The sequence below is a fragment of the Mchenga conophoros genome, linkage group LG18 (assembly GCF_057382185.1).
Source record: "Mchenga conophoros isolate Kocher_MC1m ecotype Shallow Benthic linkage group LG18, M_conophoros_male_GT1.1, whole genome shotgun sequence".
Classification (NCBI taxonomy): Eukaryota; Metazoa; Chordata; class Actinopteri; order Cichliformes; family Cichlidae; genus Mchenga; species Mchenga conophoros.
Window position 1 is genome coordinate 12,656,901 of NC_140543.1, and position 22,629 is coordinate 12,679,529.

At 37.2% G+C, this 22,629-nt stretch overlaps 1 protein-coding gene across 2 annotated transcripts in view; it reads right to left on the reverse strand.

Annotated features, from left to right (window-relative positions):
* The window catches only part of LOC146553327 (guanine nucleotide exchange factor VAV3-like), a 50,987-nt gene that overhangs the window by 24,438 nt on the left and 3,920 nt on the right, over positions 1-22,629 (reverse strand). For both annotated transcript variants that reach the window (XM_085254614.1, XM_085254615.1), the window contains exons 3-15: positions 14,705-14,763; positions 14,023-14,088; positions 13,374-13,491; positions 12,304-12,396; positions 11,871-11,939; positions 11,678-11,781; positions 11,214-11,313; positions 10,830-10,925; positions 7,128-7,196; positions 6,579-6,665; positions 5,269-5,354; positions 4,650-4,782; positions 1,137-1,246 (exon numbers count right to left, since the gene is read on the reverse strand). In XM_085254614.1, coding sequence (XP_085110740.1) covers positions 1,137-1,246; positions 4,650-4,782; positions 5,269-5,354; positions 6,579-6,665; positions 7,128-7,196; positions 10,830-10,925; positions 11,214-11,313; positions 11,678-11,781; positions 11,871-11,939; positions 12,304-12,396; positions 13,374-13,491; positions 14,023-14,088; positions 14,705-14,763 — 1,190 coding nt within the window. The remainder of the gene's footprint in view (positions 1-1,136; positions 1,247-4,649; positions 4,783-5,268; positions 5,355-6,578; positions 6,666-7,127; positions 7,197-10,829; positions 10,926-11,213; positions 11,314-11,677; positions 11,782-11,870; positions 11,940-12,303; positions 12,397-13,373; positions 13,492-14,022; positions 14,089-14,704; positions 14,764-22,629) is intronic.

A 22,629-nucleotide genomic window follows, 5' to 3' on the forward strand; every position in this document is an offset into this window, starting at 1 on the left:
CCTTCAGCTGATTGAAATAAAAGCAATTTTACCTACAGTGCACGCATCCGAATAAATGAAGAGGACTTGAATGAGCCCAGGCAAATCTAATTTTGATCTGCATGTGTGTATCTGCACCATGAGAGGTGGAAACGTGAATAGCAGGAATAGGCAGCCTTTCTGGAACGTGAATAAACACACAAAACATTTTTGTATTAAACACGCCATCCAGAAGCCGCTTAGACTGAGTGCTCCCATAAGTGAGTCCTTCATCAAAAGCCCACATCCTCTTAGGTAGGTACAATTTTCACTTTTTGAATTGGCCCCTTCTGGTGTCATTACTCAATGCACAGAGGCACAAGTCGCTGTTTTCAGGTGCAAACCCTGCCCGTGCGGCAAAACAGTTTTAAACCTGGGGTGAAAATGGATACAGCCTTTTCTTTTAAATTTTGGAAATTACACATTCAGTTTTTAGTGCCAGGGGCTTAATGGTAATGGAAGTGTAGAAATTCATACGTCACTGCATAAAGTTTAAGTTCAAGGAAAGACAGAGAAGTACTAAAACTGCACATTGTGTACTGTACAATTTGCATTGCTGGTACAGTAAACATATCAAGAATACTTTCACCGAGAAGTTTATTTAGAAAGGCCACAGCATACAGTTGGGTTTCACATATATATACAACCCCAACAAAAAAACATTTGTTCAGTCAGAGTGTGATGTCAAAACAAGACAGTATTCTTCCAAATCAACATAAAATAGGATGTGGATGGGATATCTGCCCGCAAAAGCTTCCTACTGTTACAAAATAATATGAAAGATATATCTCCATAAAGCACTGATTTGAAAAACCATCGAGGCAGAGTGACTTCTTTGTAGTTCTGCAGCTCTCTGGAACAGTTTATGTGCAGCTGTATATGTGTGTGTGAGTGTGTTATCTTACTGTTGTCAGCAGTGTGTGCTTGGTAACAGCTAAGACCTGATCAAACAGTGCACATGAAAGAGTCAACACCTCTTTTGGCCTTGGAATAACACACATGCAAACAAAGACAAATAAACAGCGTACACACCCACGCATAAGACCAGTGTGATTACGTGTCTGCAGCACGGCTACCAAACTGTCACCGCTGTGGTGTTCATGTCTCTGTATACTTACATGGCCATTTCAAACTGATCCAGCCACTTCTTCTTCAGCTCTCTGGTCTTAAAAAAGAGTTCAAAGCCCGTGTGCCCCTGCTGGTGTGTCACATAGAACCCGTAGCACCACTGTGGGGTTCAAGAAGAAGGAAATAATCAAATTCACTAGTGTGTTTTGTTTTCTTTTTCTTTCTGATGCATTTTGGGTGCAGAAGCATTTATGTGTGGGGCTAAACTGACTAAATGTATACAGGAATAATTACCTCACAGAATCAACACTTTCGTGGCGGGGGACACAGTAGTTTGGTTGGTGAAAATCTTTCTTCACAGCAAGAACAAACTTTTCATCTATGTCATAAATCCCCAATACCATGACAGGTTGTTGCAATGTAGTTATCCGTTTAACTGTAAATAGTGCATCGTGCTCTGTAATTGGGATGGATGCATTGTCTGAAATACCAGAGAATGACTACTGAGCTACTGGCTGTTAAAACAGCTGAATAAAAACCTTCAGGGAAAATAAAATACACCCAAGTAAACTCTGAGTGACTCCATCCGATGCTGTTGTTTTACTGGTTATCATATATTCCAGTTTGTGAGTTTGTATTCAAGTTAGGAATGCAGATGCCCACACGGTCTTTTGTCAAGCTGAAATTATTGTTTACCATACGATAATAATAAAATAGCGCTTCATTTTTGGAAAACATGTTTATAGGCCTTTTTTTCTTTTTTATGAAAAAAACAGGACAATTTTTACATTATTAAATATGAAACTCAAGTCGAGAGACAGTCACCTTAGCTTCAGTTAGTCTACACTCATTTTTTAATTTAGACTATAATTCAATTCAATTTACTTATATGCCATCTGCTGCAACTATAGTTCTGACTATACATTCATACAGTACTTTAGAAACCAATGCAGGCACAGTGACACCGTCTGCACATTGACAGACTTCGGGGGTCCAAACCTGCCCAATAAAGTCCTTGGGGCCCCTCTAGTGAGACCAGTGACACTTGAGTTGTAAGTTACACAAACCCATACAAAGTGGCAATGAAAAACTAAAGACTCATATTGCTGATAAGCTGCAGTGTGAGTTCAATCGATTCAGCTCCCAGTAGTTGCTTCTAAGTGAGGACGATGGGCAGGTCAGACTTTGAGAACTACCCCTTATCTCGCTTTAAAACTAGCTTGTGAAGCTGTTTCACTCAAAAACTACAAATACGTTGGAAATGTGTTGAGGACACTGTGTGCTCACAGTCGTTGGTGATTTCCCTGATCCATTTCTGCACCTACAGAAAATGTCTCTCTTTTCTTTTTTCTATTTTGCCTCTGCAATCAAAGACAACCATGTTTGCACTGTTATAACTATAGCTACATTTATCTATGATTGTACTGCATGTATGTGCCAGTGCAAGTACAAGTGCAATTTTTTTGTTTTCATGAAAAAGCAAAGTCACTTGAGCCAAATGCCCCCCCCTGTCAAAGTTGCCTGTCCAGTTCATGTGGTCTGTTGCCAAGCTTGCACATGCAAGGAAACCTCCTGCTGTGAAGTGACAGTGCTAACCACTGCAACCAGAAGTGCTACAGACACAGTGCTTCTAGTGTATGTGATAAGTCGATCAGGATTAGCTTCATATCTGCCATACAGACATAAGAGTGGTGCCTGTACTGCAGTATAGGGGAAATAAACCCATTCACCAAAATGCCAAATTCTTCCTTTATTGTTCCATCACACACGAGCCATGTCTAAAGAAAATAAGCACATTAAGAAATGGGTGCTATTCCTCGTCACCAGCATTTATGCCTTGTATCTGACCAAGACAACTAAGGGCTTACTGAATCATGGTAATCTCAAAATATCTAAAATACAGTCTGGGTTTAATTTTATTTAGCATCATTTTGAATCACCTTGTAATTTGTAATCTTGCCAATCACACATTTCTTTTAGTTCAAACAATGACATGACAAGATAGACAAAAAGAGGAAGACCACAGAGAAAGGTTTAGAGAAGCAGTGACAAGAGGACAAGCAGATTGTTGGTGTGACAGAAGAGAAGAAGATGATGAAGGTGGAGAAGAAAAAGACAAAGAATGACAAGGCAAAAAGAAATGCAGACACCACCCTTCTAACATAAAGCCATAACGCTTTTATCAGTCTCCACTGACGTCTTTGTGCCAAGATGGCTGCCACCAGCCTCACAGATCAGTGCATCAAGAGAGCAGCAGCAATAAGATTTTAACACGTGCTCTGCACAGAGAGTACTGAATGACTTAAGCTGTGTTAACATTGAGACAGAGCGTTCTTAGAGAAACTAGAAAGCTTCGGAAAGTCCTAAATTTCAGAACATAACTTCTAGGCCAGAAACCAGCCAGCTATACCAGATCTTGACCACATCTTCTGAATTTTAAACTGACAACTGTTTGCTTGTTGTCTTCAGAAGCATATTCAATTAATCAGCTATCCTCAAATGCATTTTTTTTTCAACCACTAGCTACTAAATAGCTCCACAGCAGCACTTTCAGTTTAAGTGCCTTGCCCATGGGTCCATTAAGGGACTTTTTAAATCATTTCCCAAACCTCTTGGCTTTTTCAAGTCTAATCTGCTTCAGCTGATTGTATCATATTTAATAACAGGAAAAGTGGTTGGGCTTTACCTGTCTGTGACTGGCTCTGAAAAGTCCTGAGAGTTTCTGAGTGTTAAATCATTGATAACCGTGAGGGTGCTCGGTGGTCACAGTGCTCAATGAAATCTACCAAAAAATGGGCTGTAGCTTTAAATGGCCTCGGAGGATTGCGCACATCCTTCACCTGATATTAATATCGCTGTCTTGTGTGTTCATGGGGGTAGGTACAGAGTATCTCTTTCTCTGACTATTAGCTTTTGGGTGCAAGTCTTGCGACAAAGAAATTCTTACACATGTGTCTGTGTCATTTTGTGCAGCATTAAATAAAGGTCGTATGTGATTGATGGAGCTTTAGGTTGAAAGCGGGATAAAAATGACGGGTAGAAATGTATCCGACCGTGTTAAGAATCATTAAGGGGTTTATGTCACTGCATGTTTCAGACGAGATTTTTAATTCAGAAATATTGAATAATCCTATCTAAAATATACCAATCACTGTCAAACGGAAAATAGACAATAGAGTAAATGAGGATGATAATAGAGTCTCTTTGAGAAAAACCACAGAGCCATTTCATTCTGGCAAGCTGTCACTTTCACATTAGCAATCAGCAGCAGAGTGAGAAGACACCATCTGTGGGCATACATCAACAAGACATCAACAAGTCCACTCCACTACAATACGGCCTGCAAATGTTCCCACAAGCCGAAAGATAGCATCGTGTGTAAACTGTATGCACCTTACGGGCTTCTACATCCGTGTTTGCCAAAAAACAAATAAACGCTACAGCCAAACTGAATGACAACATTCCTTAGTGTATTCATTAGCGTAATTTACAGACAGATAAAGATCCATTTCACAATAAAAGATGACACAATAAAAATACTAATATAGTACACCGTGTCTGACCTTTTTACCCTCTCTGTCAGGTGTGGGGTTGTTTGTGATCTTGAAGTAGTTGAGGTCGAGTATGTCTTTCATCTCATAGTTGTCTCCTCTTCGCTTGCAAACAATGACGGCCACATCAAATAAAAAGATGTGCCTATGAAATAAGAAGACAGAGTGTTACATTGCTTCATTATTAACATGAGTATATATGTCACGTACAGTTGTTGCAAAGTAGGTTTGTTTTTATTGTTGTTACTTTCTTGCCTTAGAGGTTAAGAAAGCTGACACCAGTATTTGGCTTAACTCTGAAGGTAAATATATCAGATACCACAGTTTTAGTCTGACGTTTTCTTGGATGCCTGAAAGTGTTTGTATCCCACAACTTTTGTTGTAGGGTAGGGTTCTTTTTTGTTGCCAACAAAACAAGAACCCTATGACCCCAAGTCAGTAAACTCAATATTGCTGATTCTTTCTTTCTTTTTTTTATTTACAAAAATGAAACCAACTTATTTTCACTCCAAATTCCACATTTTTCTGAAAATTTGAAAACCATTTCATTAAAATTAATTTAACATGCATGTGTTTCCTGTCTGCAATCCTAATTTTCCTTCCCAAACAATGAACTTGGAGGTACAACAACCTGTCCTGTTTCTTCTTGTCAACACTGGAGACTATGCGCACCTCTCCATCTCCCTTTGGCCGGCCGTAGGTGACTAGCGGCGTGTTCTGCAAACAAAACACGAAGGAGGTAAAAACGCTAGACTATACACTTTGGAGATCAAGCAACTCTTAAAATGTCAAGGTTCATCTTTCTCAAGGCTTGAAAAACATACAAGGATCATATCTGATTAATTCAACATTTTGATGCAGAACTGGGACCTACCAACTGGAATCCAAGCGAAAGTTGAATTTAAAGAGTTAAAAAGAAGAGAAAAATAAATGAAGATAGTTTGAGAAAGCAAAAGGTTTTAATCACACCTAACAGCTACTTCAGGAATGCAATATATATTCATAAAAGTACCTAAAAGTATACTAATATGAATCAAATCCCCATAAAATATTAACTTCTGCAAATAAATTTTCACATAATATTCACAATAAGACATCAGGTAGGTTTTTGGACATTCAATTGATTAGATCAGTTGATTCCTGCCACCTGATTCACTGATTAAAGTTCATTCATGTGCAATCAGGTCAAGACAAGGATGAGGGTCTTTGTAATCTGACAAGCTCTCTTGTCTCTGCTGCTGGGTTTCACGACTCTCTGTAACCTCCCTGTTTTTTCTTTGACCAGCTTCTCTCAACTACTGAAACCTTCAGAAATGTAAAAGCATAATTTACATTTTAATGTCAGCGGTAATGCTGAACAATAATATAAATATATTTCAGTGGATGCAGCTAAATTGCATTAATTATCCATAATTATGCAGATTACTTTTAAATCATTCTTATCTAAAATGTTTTATTATCCCATCAGACATTTATTATGATTCTGTTTTTAATCACAGTTGAAAAATCTACAAAAAAAAAGAAAAGTTCTTCACATCTCGCACCTAAGAAGAATGACTGAAATATTTAGTAAGCTATTACCCAATACATTTTCTGTGGATAGTCATCACCGCAGCTCTAAATGGTATTATCTTTCTCTAAATCTCTGATATGGTTTAAGGCAGGATTTTTAAGACCTCAAAGATACATAAAATACACTTTTTACCTCTATTATTAGCCGTATATAGTGGCATCTTTTATCATTGTGCATGTTTGAGCTGAATTCTGTTTCGTGGTGGATTCCCTTAGACTACATTAAATTTAGACAAAGACTGGACTTTTTAAGCACTTGCGAAAACTGAATGTCTTCTAAAAGAAAAAACATGTTGCAGTGATATTTTACACTCTTATGTGGTCAATCCTAACAGCTGCTGCTAATTGTTGAAAAAATCTTTATTTTACCAGGTTTTCAATAGACCTCTGGTACTGGTCGATCTCCCTTAGAGTCTCATTATCTCTCTTCACCTCGTTGACATACTGAGCCAGGTCCTGACAATACAGACCCACACAGACACAAAAACACACATATTATGCTTTGTAAGTTCAGTCTGAAGGAATTTAAACATGTAAAACAAATCGTTTTGTAAAGATAGTATCATGTCTTTTGTGCTACATTTTGGGGGAAATCGCCCATTTAAAATATCTGCATGTTTCAGTGCTGAGAATTAGATGGGGAGACAAAGTGAATGACAATATTCTCCACACCTTTACTTTAAATGGATAAATGCGTGTTTGTATTGTAGTTTCTTTTTCTTGTTTGTTTCTTCAGTCAGAAAAGCCATCATGTCATGTTGTGTGTGTGTGTTTGAGTTTGCTTCCTATTTTTATTTAATAGGTATTGATAGCTGAATGGCACAGACCGTTTGGAATAATCTGCTGAATCAGCCTGCTTTTGCTAACAGTCTAAAATCACTATGATTACGTACCATTTACCATAAGCACTGCACTTACTTTCATGGCATCAAGAGCGATCTTCAGGTTGCTCTTGTCAGCAGCATCCTGAGTGTGTTTGACTAGCTCCTGTTAGAGAGGAAAAGAAAATAAGTGGCAGACTACATCCACTAACAGAACTACAATTGCATAGGCAAGCACATTTAGCATCACTACATGGATTGATTTTATATTAAGGATCACTTTTAAATTGTATGAAAGACAAGATTCATCCTATACCAAATGGGTCCCTTCATATTCAGAGGACAGCTGTTAAAACATCAGGATAGCATCAGGTAATTAGATAATTATACTCTGAAATCAAAATTAAATGAATGAAGAAAGAAAGGGAGGGTTTCTTTCTTCTGCTTTGTTTCATTTTCAGAGTATATGAAAAAAAAAGCTTCTCGGCAAAGGCTGGTTATGGGATTTATCAAAGTATAAATATCATTTGAAGCAAATGAAGTAAGTTTAATTCTCGTCCATGATCTTTCAGAATGAACAATTAGAAATACAATACTGTGCAAATGTCTTGAGTCGTTCCTCATTACTTTATATTTTACATGGAAAGTGGGATAGTGCAGTGATTCGCTGAAATGTTCAAATATTCATGGAAAGTATACAAAGCAAAACAGTTCTAATGAACATGAAATTTTATATTTGGTAAGATCAACTTTATTTTTCAACACAGCCTAAAATCTTGTGGGCAAGCTTCGGCTGCTGCTGCCTTTTGTTCCATTGTATATGAAGTTGAGTCCACACTGCTTCACTAATGTTGAGGTTTGGGCTCTGAGGAAGCCTATAACTGACAATGTTTGTGTGTTTTCGAATCCAGGTATGCTTTTACTGCATTGGTAGTGTGTTTGGGATCATTTTTATGCTGTTGCAGTTGCTTTTCAAATGGTATTGCATCTCTCAGGTGTTGTGTCAGGTCTTTGTTGACTGTCAGATACTTTTCAACGACTAAAAATACTTTTTATGCCTAAACCTTGGCATTTTGGGGAAATTCGGGAAGAAATTATGTGGTCTAAGGCGTTTGGAAAGAAAAGCGTCTAGACTTCCAAGAAGCTTCTTCAGTTCTAAGGTCAAATTTTGGAGAGTCCCAGACTTAAGCCCTGTGGGAGTGTTCCCCCAAGAGGGACAATGGACCCCTAGTGATCCTCTAACCTAATCACACGAACCAAGGTGTGAAAACAGGTGTAGGTCACAATCAGCCAAGGTTTCGGGTGAACTCATTGTGAAACCTAGCCCCATGCTATCATGTGATTTCCTGAGGTCAGAAGGCCCAGGATGTGAGTGGGTGTTAAGGTGTCTGGGATCCTACACAGACAAGAAATCGCGTGCTTCTGCAACAAGCTGCAAGTAACAAAGTGCCTAAATACACTGTTTAAAATAGGTTCTTTGCTAAGTTGCCTGTTATGTGTAGACACAACATTGACTCATCTGATGAGTTGGCCAAGAAAAATAAATAAATAAATTTTTAAAATGGTCAGGTACAAGGACTGGATGCAAAATGAGTGAAAAAGCAGCCAATGTCCAAAGATAAATGAGGAAGGAAAATATAAAGACTTGAGGAGTGGCTCAAGACTTTTGCACACTATCTAAATATCAGTAATGTAAAGATAAAGATAATTAATTCCATAATATATTCATAAAATCCATTATATAGGTAAATTTGAAAGTGTACATCCATCCATTCATTCGCTTCCACTTGTCCTCTTTCAGTGTCGCGGGGGAGGGGGAGCCTATCCCAGCTGTCTTAGGGCGAGAGGCAGGGTACACCCTGGACAGGTCACAAGTCTGTCACAGGTCGCAAGTCTAGCACATAGACACAGACAACTCTTCGCACTCACTCATAAAACAGTTTTAAATTTTAAAGTTCTTCTGTTCTTCAAGCTTGAAGTATAAAGATGAATACACGCATGGTTTTTCTCTTCCTAGATGCAATAAACAAAACTCATATGAATACACGGCACTGCTGACATTCAAATACTATTGAATGTCAGCAGTTAAAGTGCAGGAAGAAAAAGATGTCACACACACACACACACACACACACACAGAAACATCTATTTCTTTAATCACATGGAAGTTACTGTTGTGAGCGCAACCTGCACAGGGGAATCAATCTGTTGATGAAACCTGTCCACAATCTCCCATGGAAGACGTTGGGTTCATTACCATCAAAACAACTGTTAAGCAATAAAGAAAACATGCAACAATTCTAGACCACAGTGAATTGTTTCCACAGCAAATAAGACTACGTACTTGAACAGAAAACGTGTTTGCTAGCATTGTGCTTCATTTTCTGCTGACATTTTATTTTTAATTCTAGACAGATGCTGCTAGTTAAAAATACATGCCGCCGATACTCTGTTTGCTGTGTGTGTTTGATGTTCGTGGCAGAAAAACTGCGTTAGCAAGATTTAATCATTATTACAGCATTATGTATATTATATGTGCTTAATATTAAAAGTGGTAGAATGACTTTCGGTGTGACTAGCTCTGTGGTAACGTTACACAATAAGAGATTGACTATTGTTCAAACTGGTGTGTCTGCGCCGTGTATGGCACAATGCTCTTTCCTAACTGTGCTGTAACCTCTTTCACTTAATTTCCACCTCGCCACTTCTTTTCCCCTTTCATTCTTTTTTGTCCCTCCATCACACAGTTTCTCCTCAGGGGTGTCTGTGAACTCCCAGGATCAACACCATTCACCATGGAGGGCTTTACCTTCCACAACAATTTTTTTTAAAAGCTCTCTAGGCAAAGCCCTCATCTATCCTGCCAGCTGTAGTCTGACCTCTGATTCATACTGAGCTGGGGAGATGGTGTCATACAGTAAATCAGTATGCAGTGAAATCTGTGGGAATCTAACAAGCTTGAAGTCTGGAATCCAGTATGTGAATGAATACTTTATGTACAACCGTCCTGCAAAATGTGTAACAAATCTACATAAATTCTGAGAATGATTTAAAACAATCTTGGTTCAGTTAATTTTGGAGGAAAAAGGAGAATATATCAAAATGCACTAACATAATGAACTAAATAATAACCTAGACTTTTTTTGAGTGTGGATCTTCTGGGATATCAAAGGGAGAGAACAATGAATCAAATTTGTGGAGGATGTCGCCCTCAAGTGGTCACTGACATGCTACAAGGTAGTTGGAGCAACTAACATAAAGTTGACAAAAGCCCTTTTCGCTCTGAAGTGATTAAAACTTGCACCAAATGTAAAAAAATATTTTTAGTATTAAATAAACATCAAACTTTTTATGGATTTTTCTAGGGCACACATAGAAAAACTAAACAACATCTGGAAATTCTGGATGTTCGTTCCTCCCATAGCAACAAGTAACCGTGCAAGCACCCCAGCAAGAAGCTGGGTTGCAACTGACAACTATTTTTATGACCAGTTGATGAATGCTTTAGTATTTAAAATATTTGCAAATGATGAGAAAATTGGAACAACCCTATTTTTTTCAATTTGACATTTTTGCTTTCTTTTCTGGGATCAATCAACTAATTTTTCGCTACACATAAACATAAATTATTCCACTGAAATTGCTCAGTATAAATGTAGATGTATATAAAGTGATAAGTGAGTCATAGATATTAAAATAATACCAAATACTTGTTAACCCAAAGAAAAAGTGACAAAGCCACAAAGACTTTTCTGTCACATGTTATTTTTATGCTACTGCGTGAGTCAAACATCTCTACCTGCAAAAGGAGATGATACTTTAGGACTCTCTGCATTGGGACAACCAGCAGGTCCCTCAGTGTAAACTTCCCATTGTTGGCCCTTTTGGAGCACTCCTGGAACAAAAATGTAGTAACTGAACAGTACGACCTAGAATGCATCAAATACATTCACTTTAAGTGTCCTGTTGATGTAACTCTGACTGGCAGTAAGAATGACAACATATATATTTTAAATTCTAGTATCATTGTTGTTAAAGCTGAAGCAAAGGAAGCGCATAATGCATTATCTAAAGACGTGTAAGTGTAGTGAAAACAGTATACACTAGAGGTCACTGAAAGCTTGATCTGTATATCGGTGGTCATTGCATGTTATAGACAGGCCCGCTTCTTCTAATGTCTCACCTCCAGCTTCAGACGGACATCCTCCTTCTCTTTGCAAATGAGGTCTAAAACGGCGATGGCAATTTCCACTCGACTGCAGTATATTCCATAAATGAGCAATCTATAAAAATTCAATGGAAATGAGGTCATGATGAGTGGTGACTAGCAGGAAGGGACATTGGGTGTGCACGGAGGGCCACACATGTTGTTAAGGATCATTTCTCAAACAGCTGTATATACTCTGAACCTTTCTGAAACACACCTGTACAAAGTTTAAGGACTTAAAATGTGTGGGCTTAAAGAATGATTTTTACACAACACTGACAGCTTTAATATAAATTTTGCAGATAGCAATCAATGAAAATTAAATTACTACAAAAATCAGCACTTCTGTAGTTGCATATTTCCACAAGCGAAAGTTCAACTCAAATAACTGAGACTTTTCTTTTTTGTTACATGCAACATGTTCATAATTCCTCACATACCTCTCTTTGTAGCTGATAAAAATCTGGTAGAGATTTAAGGCATTTTTGTTTAAGATGGAATCCTGCACTTCAGCCATCAGGCTCTTGTGAAGTCTAACCAAGTCCTGCATCAGAGAAAGAAGCCGTCAGTATCTGAACAGAAAAGTGTATCTTTCAATTGTGTGTGGCAAGAGTGAGAACTAGCGTGACTTACTGGAATGTTTACAAAAACTTTGTCTATTTCAGAAGTAGAGAAGAATTTCTTCAGTGGGTTCAGGAAATACTGGAGACAGAAACATTGAAAACCTAAATGAAACTGAATTCAGCTCCTCTTCTTAGGCCATTTTACTTATTTACTGTACAGCTGGAAACTACAAACAGCGTGAAAGTGAATTTGTAAATAATTTATAACTCATACTGAAACCATTTACACACGTCACATAGGATGTTTGACAGCAAACAAATTAGGGAATTGGCAACTGGGGATTTCCCCAAAATTCCCCATAAAAACCCCAATATTGTGCTCCGTGTGTTGTATAAAATTATAACAATTACAGCATTTACTGTCACTGAGATTAGATTTAGCATTATGATGCAGTAAATCCATCATTTGTTAGTTCAAAAGAGGAAAAACAAGAGTTCAGTACCTTCTCAATTGACTCGAGGGTTTCCGTGTATTTCTCCTCTGTCTGTTTAATCTCTGTAAGGCAGCAGCTTCGGATATCAACCTCTGCTTGCTTCTAGAAAGACAGATATCTTAGAAACTGTTGCTTGAATGTTTAAAAGAAAAGAAAATCTTTTTGTTATTTCTATCTGCAGACAGGAAAGCAATGTTTTAACAGCCACCAAACAGAGAGTAAGGTGCAGCAGGTGGCAAGTGAATAGATGAAGAGAACAGAATTAGGTCCCTTCAAACCAAAATTTACTAAAATACTTTTAAAACTATCAAGAAATCGGAAGAATCTGCCTTTGATATGCTTTAAATTTTAGGATTAATTAGGAGGATTTTTCAATTTGCAAGTATAACCCATATAAAATGTTTCAATAGTTAGATTTATTCTATTCTTTATTCTAAGTAGTAGGATTTAAATAACAGACTAGTAAGGTATCTCACCTTATTTTATAATGTAATTTAGTCATTCATGTGTGTGTACATGTTTAGACATCTTTGTGAGGACAGAAAATTGTCATGCTTCTTTACTTGTGGGGCCCCACACTCACTTATGGGGACAAAATGCCCGTCCTCACGAGTTCGAAGGCATTTTTGAGGCTCAAAATGTGGTTTCAGTGTCAGGGTTACAATTAGGTTGTGGTTAGTACTTATGGTTAGCAGGTTAGTACTTTTTTTCACAGGACTTACAATCCCATGAAATTTTTCTACGTGACTCTATAGAGATTAGGGGCTGCAGAGGGACTACTATAACATATATGTCTCTTAACTCATTATATATTAGTATATGACTGGAACATTTTTTTACACTGTGGAAGTGTAAGTTATTTAAATTATGAGTCTTGCTCAGTAAAGATGTTGCAATGCTGAGTTTTAGAGGATTATCCTGCACCGGGTAAGAAGCTGCACTAAACTTTTAGTAATTAGGATTTTGTGGATTTTGTTTCCAACAACGCCCACCAACTATTCGACATGTGAGTTAAAGGTATTCAGTGTTTTGTGTGGTGTTTGAGGGGTGTGTGTGTGAGCGCTGACTAATTGTGGTACCAGTGGGGGAAGCTGCTCCGTTCTCATGAGGTCTTCATAGATCTCGCCACCAGCATAATCGTCTTCTAGGCCATAGACCGCTGCATACAAGTCATCTTCGTCCTCAGGAACATTCTCACTATGACATACACAAAAAAAAAAATAAACACCACTGAAATCTGCTGATTATCAGTTAATTTTTGCATTCACAAGAGATGCAAGAAGTAACCTTTGTTACACCGGTTGAGTAACTCAGCATTAAATAACAATCACTGCGTTTAACATTCAGGAATTATGTATTTCCAAAAGGAATGATTCACAGAAATGAAAATTCTGGAGATTATTAAAAGCCTTATTTGCTACGAGCGTAATGCAAAAATTGCTCTATACACCTGTGATTACTCTTCTCTGTCGATCAATCACATTGTCAGCAGCACCCATCCAGATCCCTGATGTGGGTGTGCAAGCACTCAGCAAAAACATGTAGAATTACTCATTCATTTCCTCTGACAGTAACATCGAAACGGAGCCAAGCCAGTTAACAAAACATGTGGGTGTCCAGACCCCAGGAGAGCATGGATGATGAGCAGAGCTGGTTCTGCTACTGAGTGAAATAATCACGTTCTATCAACACTAGTAATGGGCCCACAGAGAGAAGCTTCATACATACTCAATCATGTCTTCCAGATTGTTGTAAATGTCCTCGTTTTGTAGGCTCTCGTCCGTTGGAAATGGCCTGGAAGTGACAGTAAAGTAGTATAAGCTTCAGTATTTAACAGAATAAATGCTCCAGTCGGGGGGAAAAGCACTGCTGAGTAACTTAGGACAAGAAAATAACTTTTGATAAATCAGCATGTATTTAGATATCAAGAGCAGTCTAATAGAAAAAGATGGAAACTTATAAAACCAAGCGTACTTTGTTCAAAAGAGGAAGACTTGCAATTGTTTAAAATATATTTTACACTAAAAAATGATTAATGATCACTTGTTAGAACTGCTGAACTGATCGTTGAGATCAACAGTATCTATTCTTAACTACTTTGCAGCCTGTGCTTCATTTCTGTTTTTGACATATTGATTTTGTATACTTACTCAACAATTATATCTTGTCTTTTAATTTAATACCACTGCTGTTTGCACAGTCAAGTATAAATAGAAACATTTTTAATCATTAACTAAAACAGCTGTTAAAGATGGAAATTAGACATAGCTATAAATGTGCCTGCAGTGTGGGTAAGGTGAGAAGGAGGAGGAGATAAGATATAAGTGAAAGGAAAGTTCACATGGTTAGATGACCTTTTTTTCCTAGAAATAACACTTAGAAGCAATTTACTGAAAACTTGATGACTTACTTGAATCCTGCTTGCTGAGCAACTGTCGTGTGAGAAAGCTTGGACAGAGTGTCCATAACCTGGAGAAACAAAATGTGAAATTACATTTGTTGGTTTGGTATAGAGAGACAGAAAGAGAGGACTGACTGAAGAGAGAGAGAGATATATATATACATGTTTAATAATGCAAATATATGACACTTATTGTGATTCCCAGTTTCAGAATTAAATCGGATTCACTGAGTTAAGCTTTCAATTTAAGCTTTAATTATCATATGAAAGTCAGATTTAAAGCTCTGATAGATTTCCTGCTTAATAACAATACCAGCTTGCAGGGTTAACAAGCCAAATCGAAACAAATATGGGTGCTTCACATAATTAATTACTTTTATCCAAATGTTCCAGCGTGGAAACAAGATGTATCAGGGTCTAATCGCAAGCAACACTGTGTACTTCAACCAAGACAGAGGAGCTGTCACAAAAACATACAATTAAATAACTAGCCTTCTTTTACTAAATTATGTATGGATGTGTTCCCATAGCAACATAAAGGGGCAAAATGTAGCTTTTAAGAAAACACTGAGCCCATGCATTTCTTATATAACAAATATTAAGGACGAATGGGCAGTTGCCGGGTTATTCTGTGAAGGAAGACTCACACGCTAAGCTGAATGCACAACTTGAGGGGTTTGTCCCAAAGAAAAAAAAATTGCCACTGTTTGGAAACATTTTTGGCTTTAGTAAAGAAAACAAACAAAAGGAAGACAACAAAAAATGGTTTCTGCTATCGAAGGTAATTCCACCATTTATTTATTTATGAACAAAGCAGGACAGCAATACCACAAAGGTAATACTACTAACCTGTTACAACACTTGGAGCACAATTTTAATAGCTGATTATATTTATAGTACAAACCTAGTGAACTATGAGTTTAGGTTATGTCGCCCTGGAGCTTACTCAGTCAATGTCTTGGGTGTGTCATTAATCACAATCTTTAATGAAGGAGCATTTTTGATGAGTTTTCCACTTGCAATTAATACGCATACAAATCTATCCCATCCCTAAAATCTATCTTTTGACATGAACGCAGCAAAGACCAATGCACAAACAAAAAGAAAGAGGCCACATGGAATTGCACAATAGATCATGTTATGACCATGTGAACAAACCTCACTTGCCCACAAGTAAAAGTTTACACTAAAACCACCAGTAAATAGCTGTAAGCCAAACTCACTGACCACTTTTAATGATGTAATGGTGTGAAGCACTGAGCATCATTTAAACGCCACATCTGTCCATCGCTTTATGTGTTTCTTGAATGCGACAGTGAGTTGTCTGCACTCAAATAGCCTACAGTTACCAGCTCTCAGTGCAATAGCGCATCTTTGGGAACTGCGGTGAAACAGAAAATTCACATTATGGATGTGCAGCTGACAAACGTGCAGCAACTCTGTGATGCTATCACGCCAAGGCTTTCCAAAATTTATGACGAATGTTGAACATGTCATCAAGAATTAAGGCAGTTCTTAAGATAAAGTCAGACCCCACCACGTACTAGCAAGGCAGTCGTTAACGTATACGTGGCAGTTACAACAGTTTCCTTCACCAAAATAAAAGTTAGCTTCATTCAATTAGATTTTTTTATTTCAATTCACACAATTATGTCGGGAAACTTCATTAAAGGTCCCTGTTAGTCAATATTAAGAAAGAAAACCCAGAGTGAAAAAGCACTTGGTGAGAACAGGTGGAAAAAGCTGCCTTGTGATAGGAATCAGTAAAATTATCAACTATTAGACTCTTCTATATGGCTGAAAGGAGAACAAACCCGCAAAAGTTAAGAAACGGGTCCCTACTAGTTAAACACCACATGATAGTAGCAAAATGTGTCAGCGCATGACACATGACAGATACACACGACACAGACGCAGCTGTTCCGAGCTGTCAGATTCACTGTTTCTTTGATTTTCATTTCTTTCTCAATTCCATCTTCTGTGGTTGTTAAATGATCTCACATCATAAAGTGAGAATTTTTTGTAACAGTTTACTCTCTAATAGCAGTCTCTGTGCACAGAAGCATTGCGCAAACTACAAGTTATTCTTTGCCTATATTTAAAAGATTTTGTATTTATTTATTTACTTTATGTGTTTTAATGTGTATCGTGAATAAAATTCAAATTATGAATGCAAAGAGGGAAAGGCCGACAGTGACAGGGAGATGAATTCTCTGGAAGGAACGTTAAACTCACACCATGTGTTACACTTTGTAATGTTCCATAAAATAGTCAAATGTGTGTCAAATTAGTACAAATGTTGTTACACTGACACCTCAAACAGTGCGTATCTGTAAGGGTGTGTGCAGAATTGCATTAAATCACTTTTGAGTTATGTGTTAACTACAGAAATACATGATCACCCTGCACATGACAAGGACATAAATACAGGTAATTCGCAGCTTTTCATCCTTAACATAAAAATGTAAACTCCTAATAATATTAATGCATGTGCAACATTGTTATCAGAAAAGTATTTGTCATATTTACTCAGAAAAAGGATTGGAAACATCACTTTAAAAAAATCACTTAAAACTGTGTAATTATATTTTTTTAAGAGGACCTGTAAAGATCAGTTCATGGACACTGATCATTATTTCTTTCCGCTGAGGTACTTGATCATTATGAGATGATTAATTTCTTAAACTTGCTGTAGTTAGTGTCAATATATAGTCTTGCCAAAGCTTACAGTGCTGTCAGAAGTCTCTACAAGTGAAACATTGCAATGTAATGCAATGTCCCAATTACGACAGAAAAGTAAAAATAAATACCAGTTATCTCATTCACATCATAGTTTCTCTCTATGATAAATTATCCAGTGACAAAGCTGCAAAGTTCGCAAAGTTACATTTTTGGATTTGCAGCTAAGATAGTTATTTGGGTTAGATATAGCACCCTTTGAATCTTGAGTTTATCTCCCCTTCCTGTGTGAATAAGTCCTGTGGCTTTGGCTAAACCCAGGTGTGCTTATGACTTGAAAAGAGGCCTGTTTGTAAAGTGTACCCAGCTTTAAAAGTGCAACATTGTGATGTTTGCAGCACTGGAAATGTTTTGTTTGTTTGTTTGTTTCCCCTGCATCACTGTTTGCACTTAAAAAAATTAGATGCCATAGTGCAGCATAACGTTCCACAATGCAAACAATTATATTGATCTCTGTGAAATTTCTTCGAAAATCTAAGACCACTGATGTAAATGTAACCCTGCTCCTGCACACTTTGTCCACATCATAGCTGGTTTACTTCTAGTGATAGTGATAGCTACTGAATACAAGATTGAAAATCTAAAGAAACATATTAAAGCCAAACTGTTTTTAGATGGATTCAGTGTAACTTGCACAAGAAAGGAGAAAGCTCTCTTGTGAATACATGAAATGAACAATCTAACACTGGTTTAAATCACATTCATTTAGTGAAGTGTAAATCCTTCTAGGCGGTCTTTTTTAAAAAACAAGTTGTTCTCACACCTGACATGTCTGAAAGCCATTTGGCTGAAGCTACATGTGAGTTGAGAAGCAAAGCCACAAGCTAAGCTGAAGACCAACCGCCTTGGTTAGTGTGGCCTATTTACGATGTCTATCGTAAATCCCCGGAGCACTGTGAAAAAGACAGAGAGCTGTAGCATCGGATAAGAAATCAAATGTTCATGTTTGCCACTCTGCAGGTGCAATGCAGTCACTTCTCTGTGAAACTTGTTCTAATTTTAGCAAGTACAAATAAATTCATCACACATTCTGCCCTGTGTTGTTTTTGAGTCCCCGAAATAAAATAGACGGTCCATCAAACTTCTGTAAATGCTCTCTTGTTTATGCAACTGCACAAAAGTAAAAAGATTGAAACTTCATAAAGGAGAAGCAACTTAGCAGTGAGGTGATTATTTGCCTCCTTACACTGGGTTTCAGTCCATTTCAGGATCCATTTAAAAAGTCTATTTCTTGTTTTTAAGACTTTCGATGGATTAGCACCACCTTCTATTATAGATCTTTTGAAAATCCACATACCAGAGATCTATGAGCCAAATGCTCTTGATATCTTCCTAGATCCAGGCTTGAAAGCAGAAGTAACAGAGCCTTTTCAGCAGGGCCCTCTAATCTTTGGAACAACCTGTTTTCACATAAGATCTGCCCAGTTTGAAACTCTTAAATCATTTAAAAACTCCTTTACACACACGCACACACACACACACACACACACACACACACACACACACACACACATATATATGGAGAGAGAGAGAGAGAGAGAGGGGGAGAGAGAGAGAATAAACTTTGACTTTACTTGACTAGTGCAGCTGACAATGATCATTTTTCATTATTATTAACACAGAAATAACGGCACTAAATATAAAGGTGAAACTTTACATGGTGTGATGGTACTAATGGACCATACAGTGATAATCTCTACATGACAGATTTTCAGTTTGGTTAAAGGAATAGATTGACATTTCAGGAAATACATATATTTGCAATAATCAAGGTTGGGCAAGAAGATTGATACCACTGTCTAGTTTGAATGCTAAATATTAGCTTGACCCAGAAATAGGAACAGGCAGTGTGACAGTGTAGCTCTATCCAAAGGAAAAGCATGTTAAAAGACATGTTAATTTCATCGTTTTGGCAATATATATATGAAATTCATATTTCTTTTGTTTTGTGAAATTCTGTGCTGAGACAGACACCGAAGTTTAAAATGATAATTTTCCTGGTAGCAGACGGAGATTCTGATATTTCTTTCTACTTCTTTCTTTTATTTTCCAAGTTATTTGTTCAATATTTAACAGCAGAGAAACAAATACATTTTTTGGTATATTTGCAGATTATTCTGTGCAGAATTAACGTGTTACTTAATTAATTAATTACTAATGGTCACTTTAATGGTCAATTTGTAAATATATTCAGTTGTTTAAATAATAATCAAGCTGTTCCCGTCTATCACACTGTACAAAATATACATTTTTTTTATTAGCTTCCCAAAACAAAATTAAAGTCCATCAACTTTCTGAGAATGCTCTGATATTTATTTAGCCACCCCAAGGATGATTCTACGAAGATACAGCCAGAAAGAGAATGTAGTGTCGTTAACACAAATTATAATCAGGAACACATTATTGTTGAGAGTTTTTTGAGGCTTTTGGTAATTGTCAGACTTTATGGGTTATGCAAATGTAACATTTCAGAAGGGGCTACTTTAGTTTTTACCAACACTAATGTGAGCTTTGCAGAGTTAAGCATCAAAGCACACATTTAAAACGGTATTTTCGCATTCTTCAGTGTGTGATGGTACCAACTGATCACACAGTGATAATCTGTGCATGAAGGTTGCATTTCGCAAGTTAAGGTAAGAAGACCGACAGCGCTCATATTTCTAAACGCTAAATATTAGCTTAGCGCAGAACAGTGAAACAGATCGCTTGATGTAACGTCCACCTACCTACACTTAATTAATTAAATTAATAAATGTTTTATTTGTTTTTTATTAAATGATGGGCAGATATGGACATTTAAGTTTAAAACAACAATTCCCCGACAAGAATTCCAGTTATCCATATGCTATCAGCGTATTTCTTTCATAACAAAAACCTGAATGGTTTAAATCGTTTTGTGTTTTTCACATTTTTATCACACAATTTTCAAAAAATTTGCAATTGCAAAATTGATGTTTTGCAACAGATAAACACTGAAAACTGATATCGCTGAATACGATCCTGTTCGCCGATATGCCGATACCACTCAACAACACTGACACTGGCCAGAAATGAGACTGTTAACACTTTATTTTCATTTCTACAAAGATTTGAATGTAAAATATATCTGTCAAAAAGCTCAAATAATAATGTTTAGAATGTATAATAATGTATAGATACAGCAGTTCTGGGGTAGGCAGGTAAGGAATACACCATGCATAAATACGTAACATGATAATTATTTATAGTGGTAGGGAATTTTACTGACGTCTTTCGATGTTTTTAGCTTAAGCCAAACTAACAGGTTGCTAATAATATGATTATATTTTATGTGCTGACATGTGTTATCAATGTTCTTATCTTACTCTCAGGAAGAAAGTGTGAAGTTATTTCCCAAAAAGAAAAACTGCATGAACTTCGCACAAAAATAATGTTGTTTTGTGAAAATATTAATAGTAGTTTATACTGAAGGAAGAAATAAACACAATTCTTGCCCCTCTGCTTTATCTCTCTAGCCTTCAGCCTTCTACGTGCAGTCAGTTTGACTCCCTGCAGTGAAGCCTGTAGTAACTCAGCTGAGAAATGTAGGTTACAGAGCTCTCATTAGATATTCAGTGGACTAATACTCAGTCCACAGGCAGAGCTGGCACAACTCGACCCCAAGTGGATTACACTGGTTGAGATTTGAGATGTTCCTTTTTTGGATTTTTCTGTAAAAAAAAGAAGAGATTGAGCATTTCTTCTTTAGACATACAGCCCTTCATGGAGCCAATCCAACCCAACTGCTTAACCTACAGTCACCCGTATTTCTAACTGCCAATAAAAAAAAGCAATGATCTGGTGCAATCTTTATCCTCCAGAGGCTTGTTTGTTTGATGGACAACCCTTGAACATGGCTGAGATTATGCAGCCCGGCTTGGATGTAGTGTACATATTTGCAAGCCCTACCTCCCCTGTGGGATTATCAGCAGCCAGATTAACTAGAAGCTTCTTTAGAGCACAAAACACTGAACTGAAAGAAAAGAGAGCCTGAATGAGAAATTACACACACAGCTTGGTATGCACTCTCATAGTTCACGTATAACCACTTCCATTCTACAGAGGGAGGTGAATTCACTATTGCAATCATATATAGTATGCCTAAGTTATGATGTATATAAGATATATGGTATTACTTTACCAAACTAAACTCATGAGATACCGTATACATTATTTAGACACGATAAGCATTCAGGCAAAACAACTAAATGTAAAAGAAATGTAAAAAGAGACAAACAAGCCTATTTAAGCTTCAATAGACTGGCGAACTGGCCCAGGTCTGCCCTGCCTCTTGCCCCATGTCATGTCAAATAGGCTCCGGCCTTTCTGGAACAGTGAAATGGATAATGAGTTAAGAAAACGCATGGATGGATAGCACAATCTTATGTACTTCAGAGGTAAAAAAAAAAAACTCAGATAAAATACATTCAGCATAGATTAATACATATGCTCCAATAGTTTTATTTAAAAAAAAACAACTATAATTTTCTTCAAGCCTCTCAGTGCTTAGACAACTCATAATGCCCCCAGGTAAAATGGTGTACTTAAATAGGGAAATGTGGGAATAAGGCTCCTCAGAGTAAGTGTGCTTTCCGTGGCGAAGTGCTTTAAGCGACAGTCCGCTGAGTGGCTGCACAGAGCGCACTACAAACCCACTGACCTGGTAACGCTGTGTACACACACTGAAAACAGGTCCCACAATAACACAGCAATAAAAAGAAGTCAGCCAATCCCTTCAAAAAGCTAGGGTAGGCAAACAGCGAACGCTTTCAGACTCACACACAGAGAAGAAGCACACGTACACTATGCTTCCATCATACCTCAGACTTGTATTTTAAAGAGTTGGCAGGATTTATAGATCAATTAGGACAGAAAAACAGAGCAGGTGTGGCATCACTTACACCAAAAGTCAGCTACGAAGACAATAATGCAGTGAAACATCACAAGCGTATTGCTTGTTTTGAAAACGTTATCATCTGTTCAAGCTGTTTTGTAAAACACTGGAAAAATTATTTTGTCAATTAATTGTTCTTTGACTCTTTCTTTAAAAAAAGAGATCCGTTACAGAAAATTCTCTTTTTAGACTTTTTACATAATGATTTTCTTTTTTTAGATGGATAATGTCTAAGTTTGGACAAAATCTATCATAACACTTACTCTGAACTATTACTTATGTC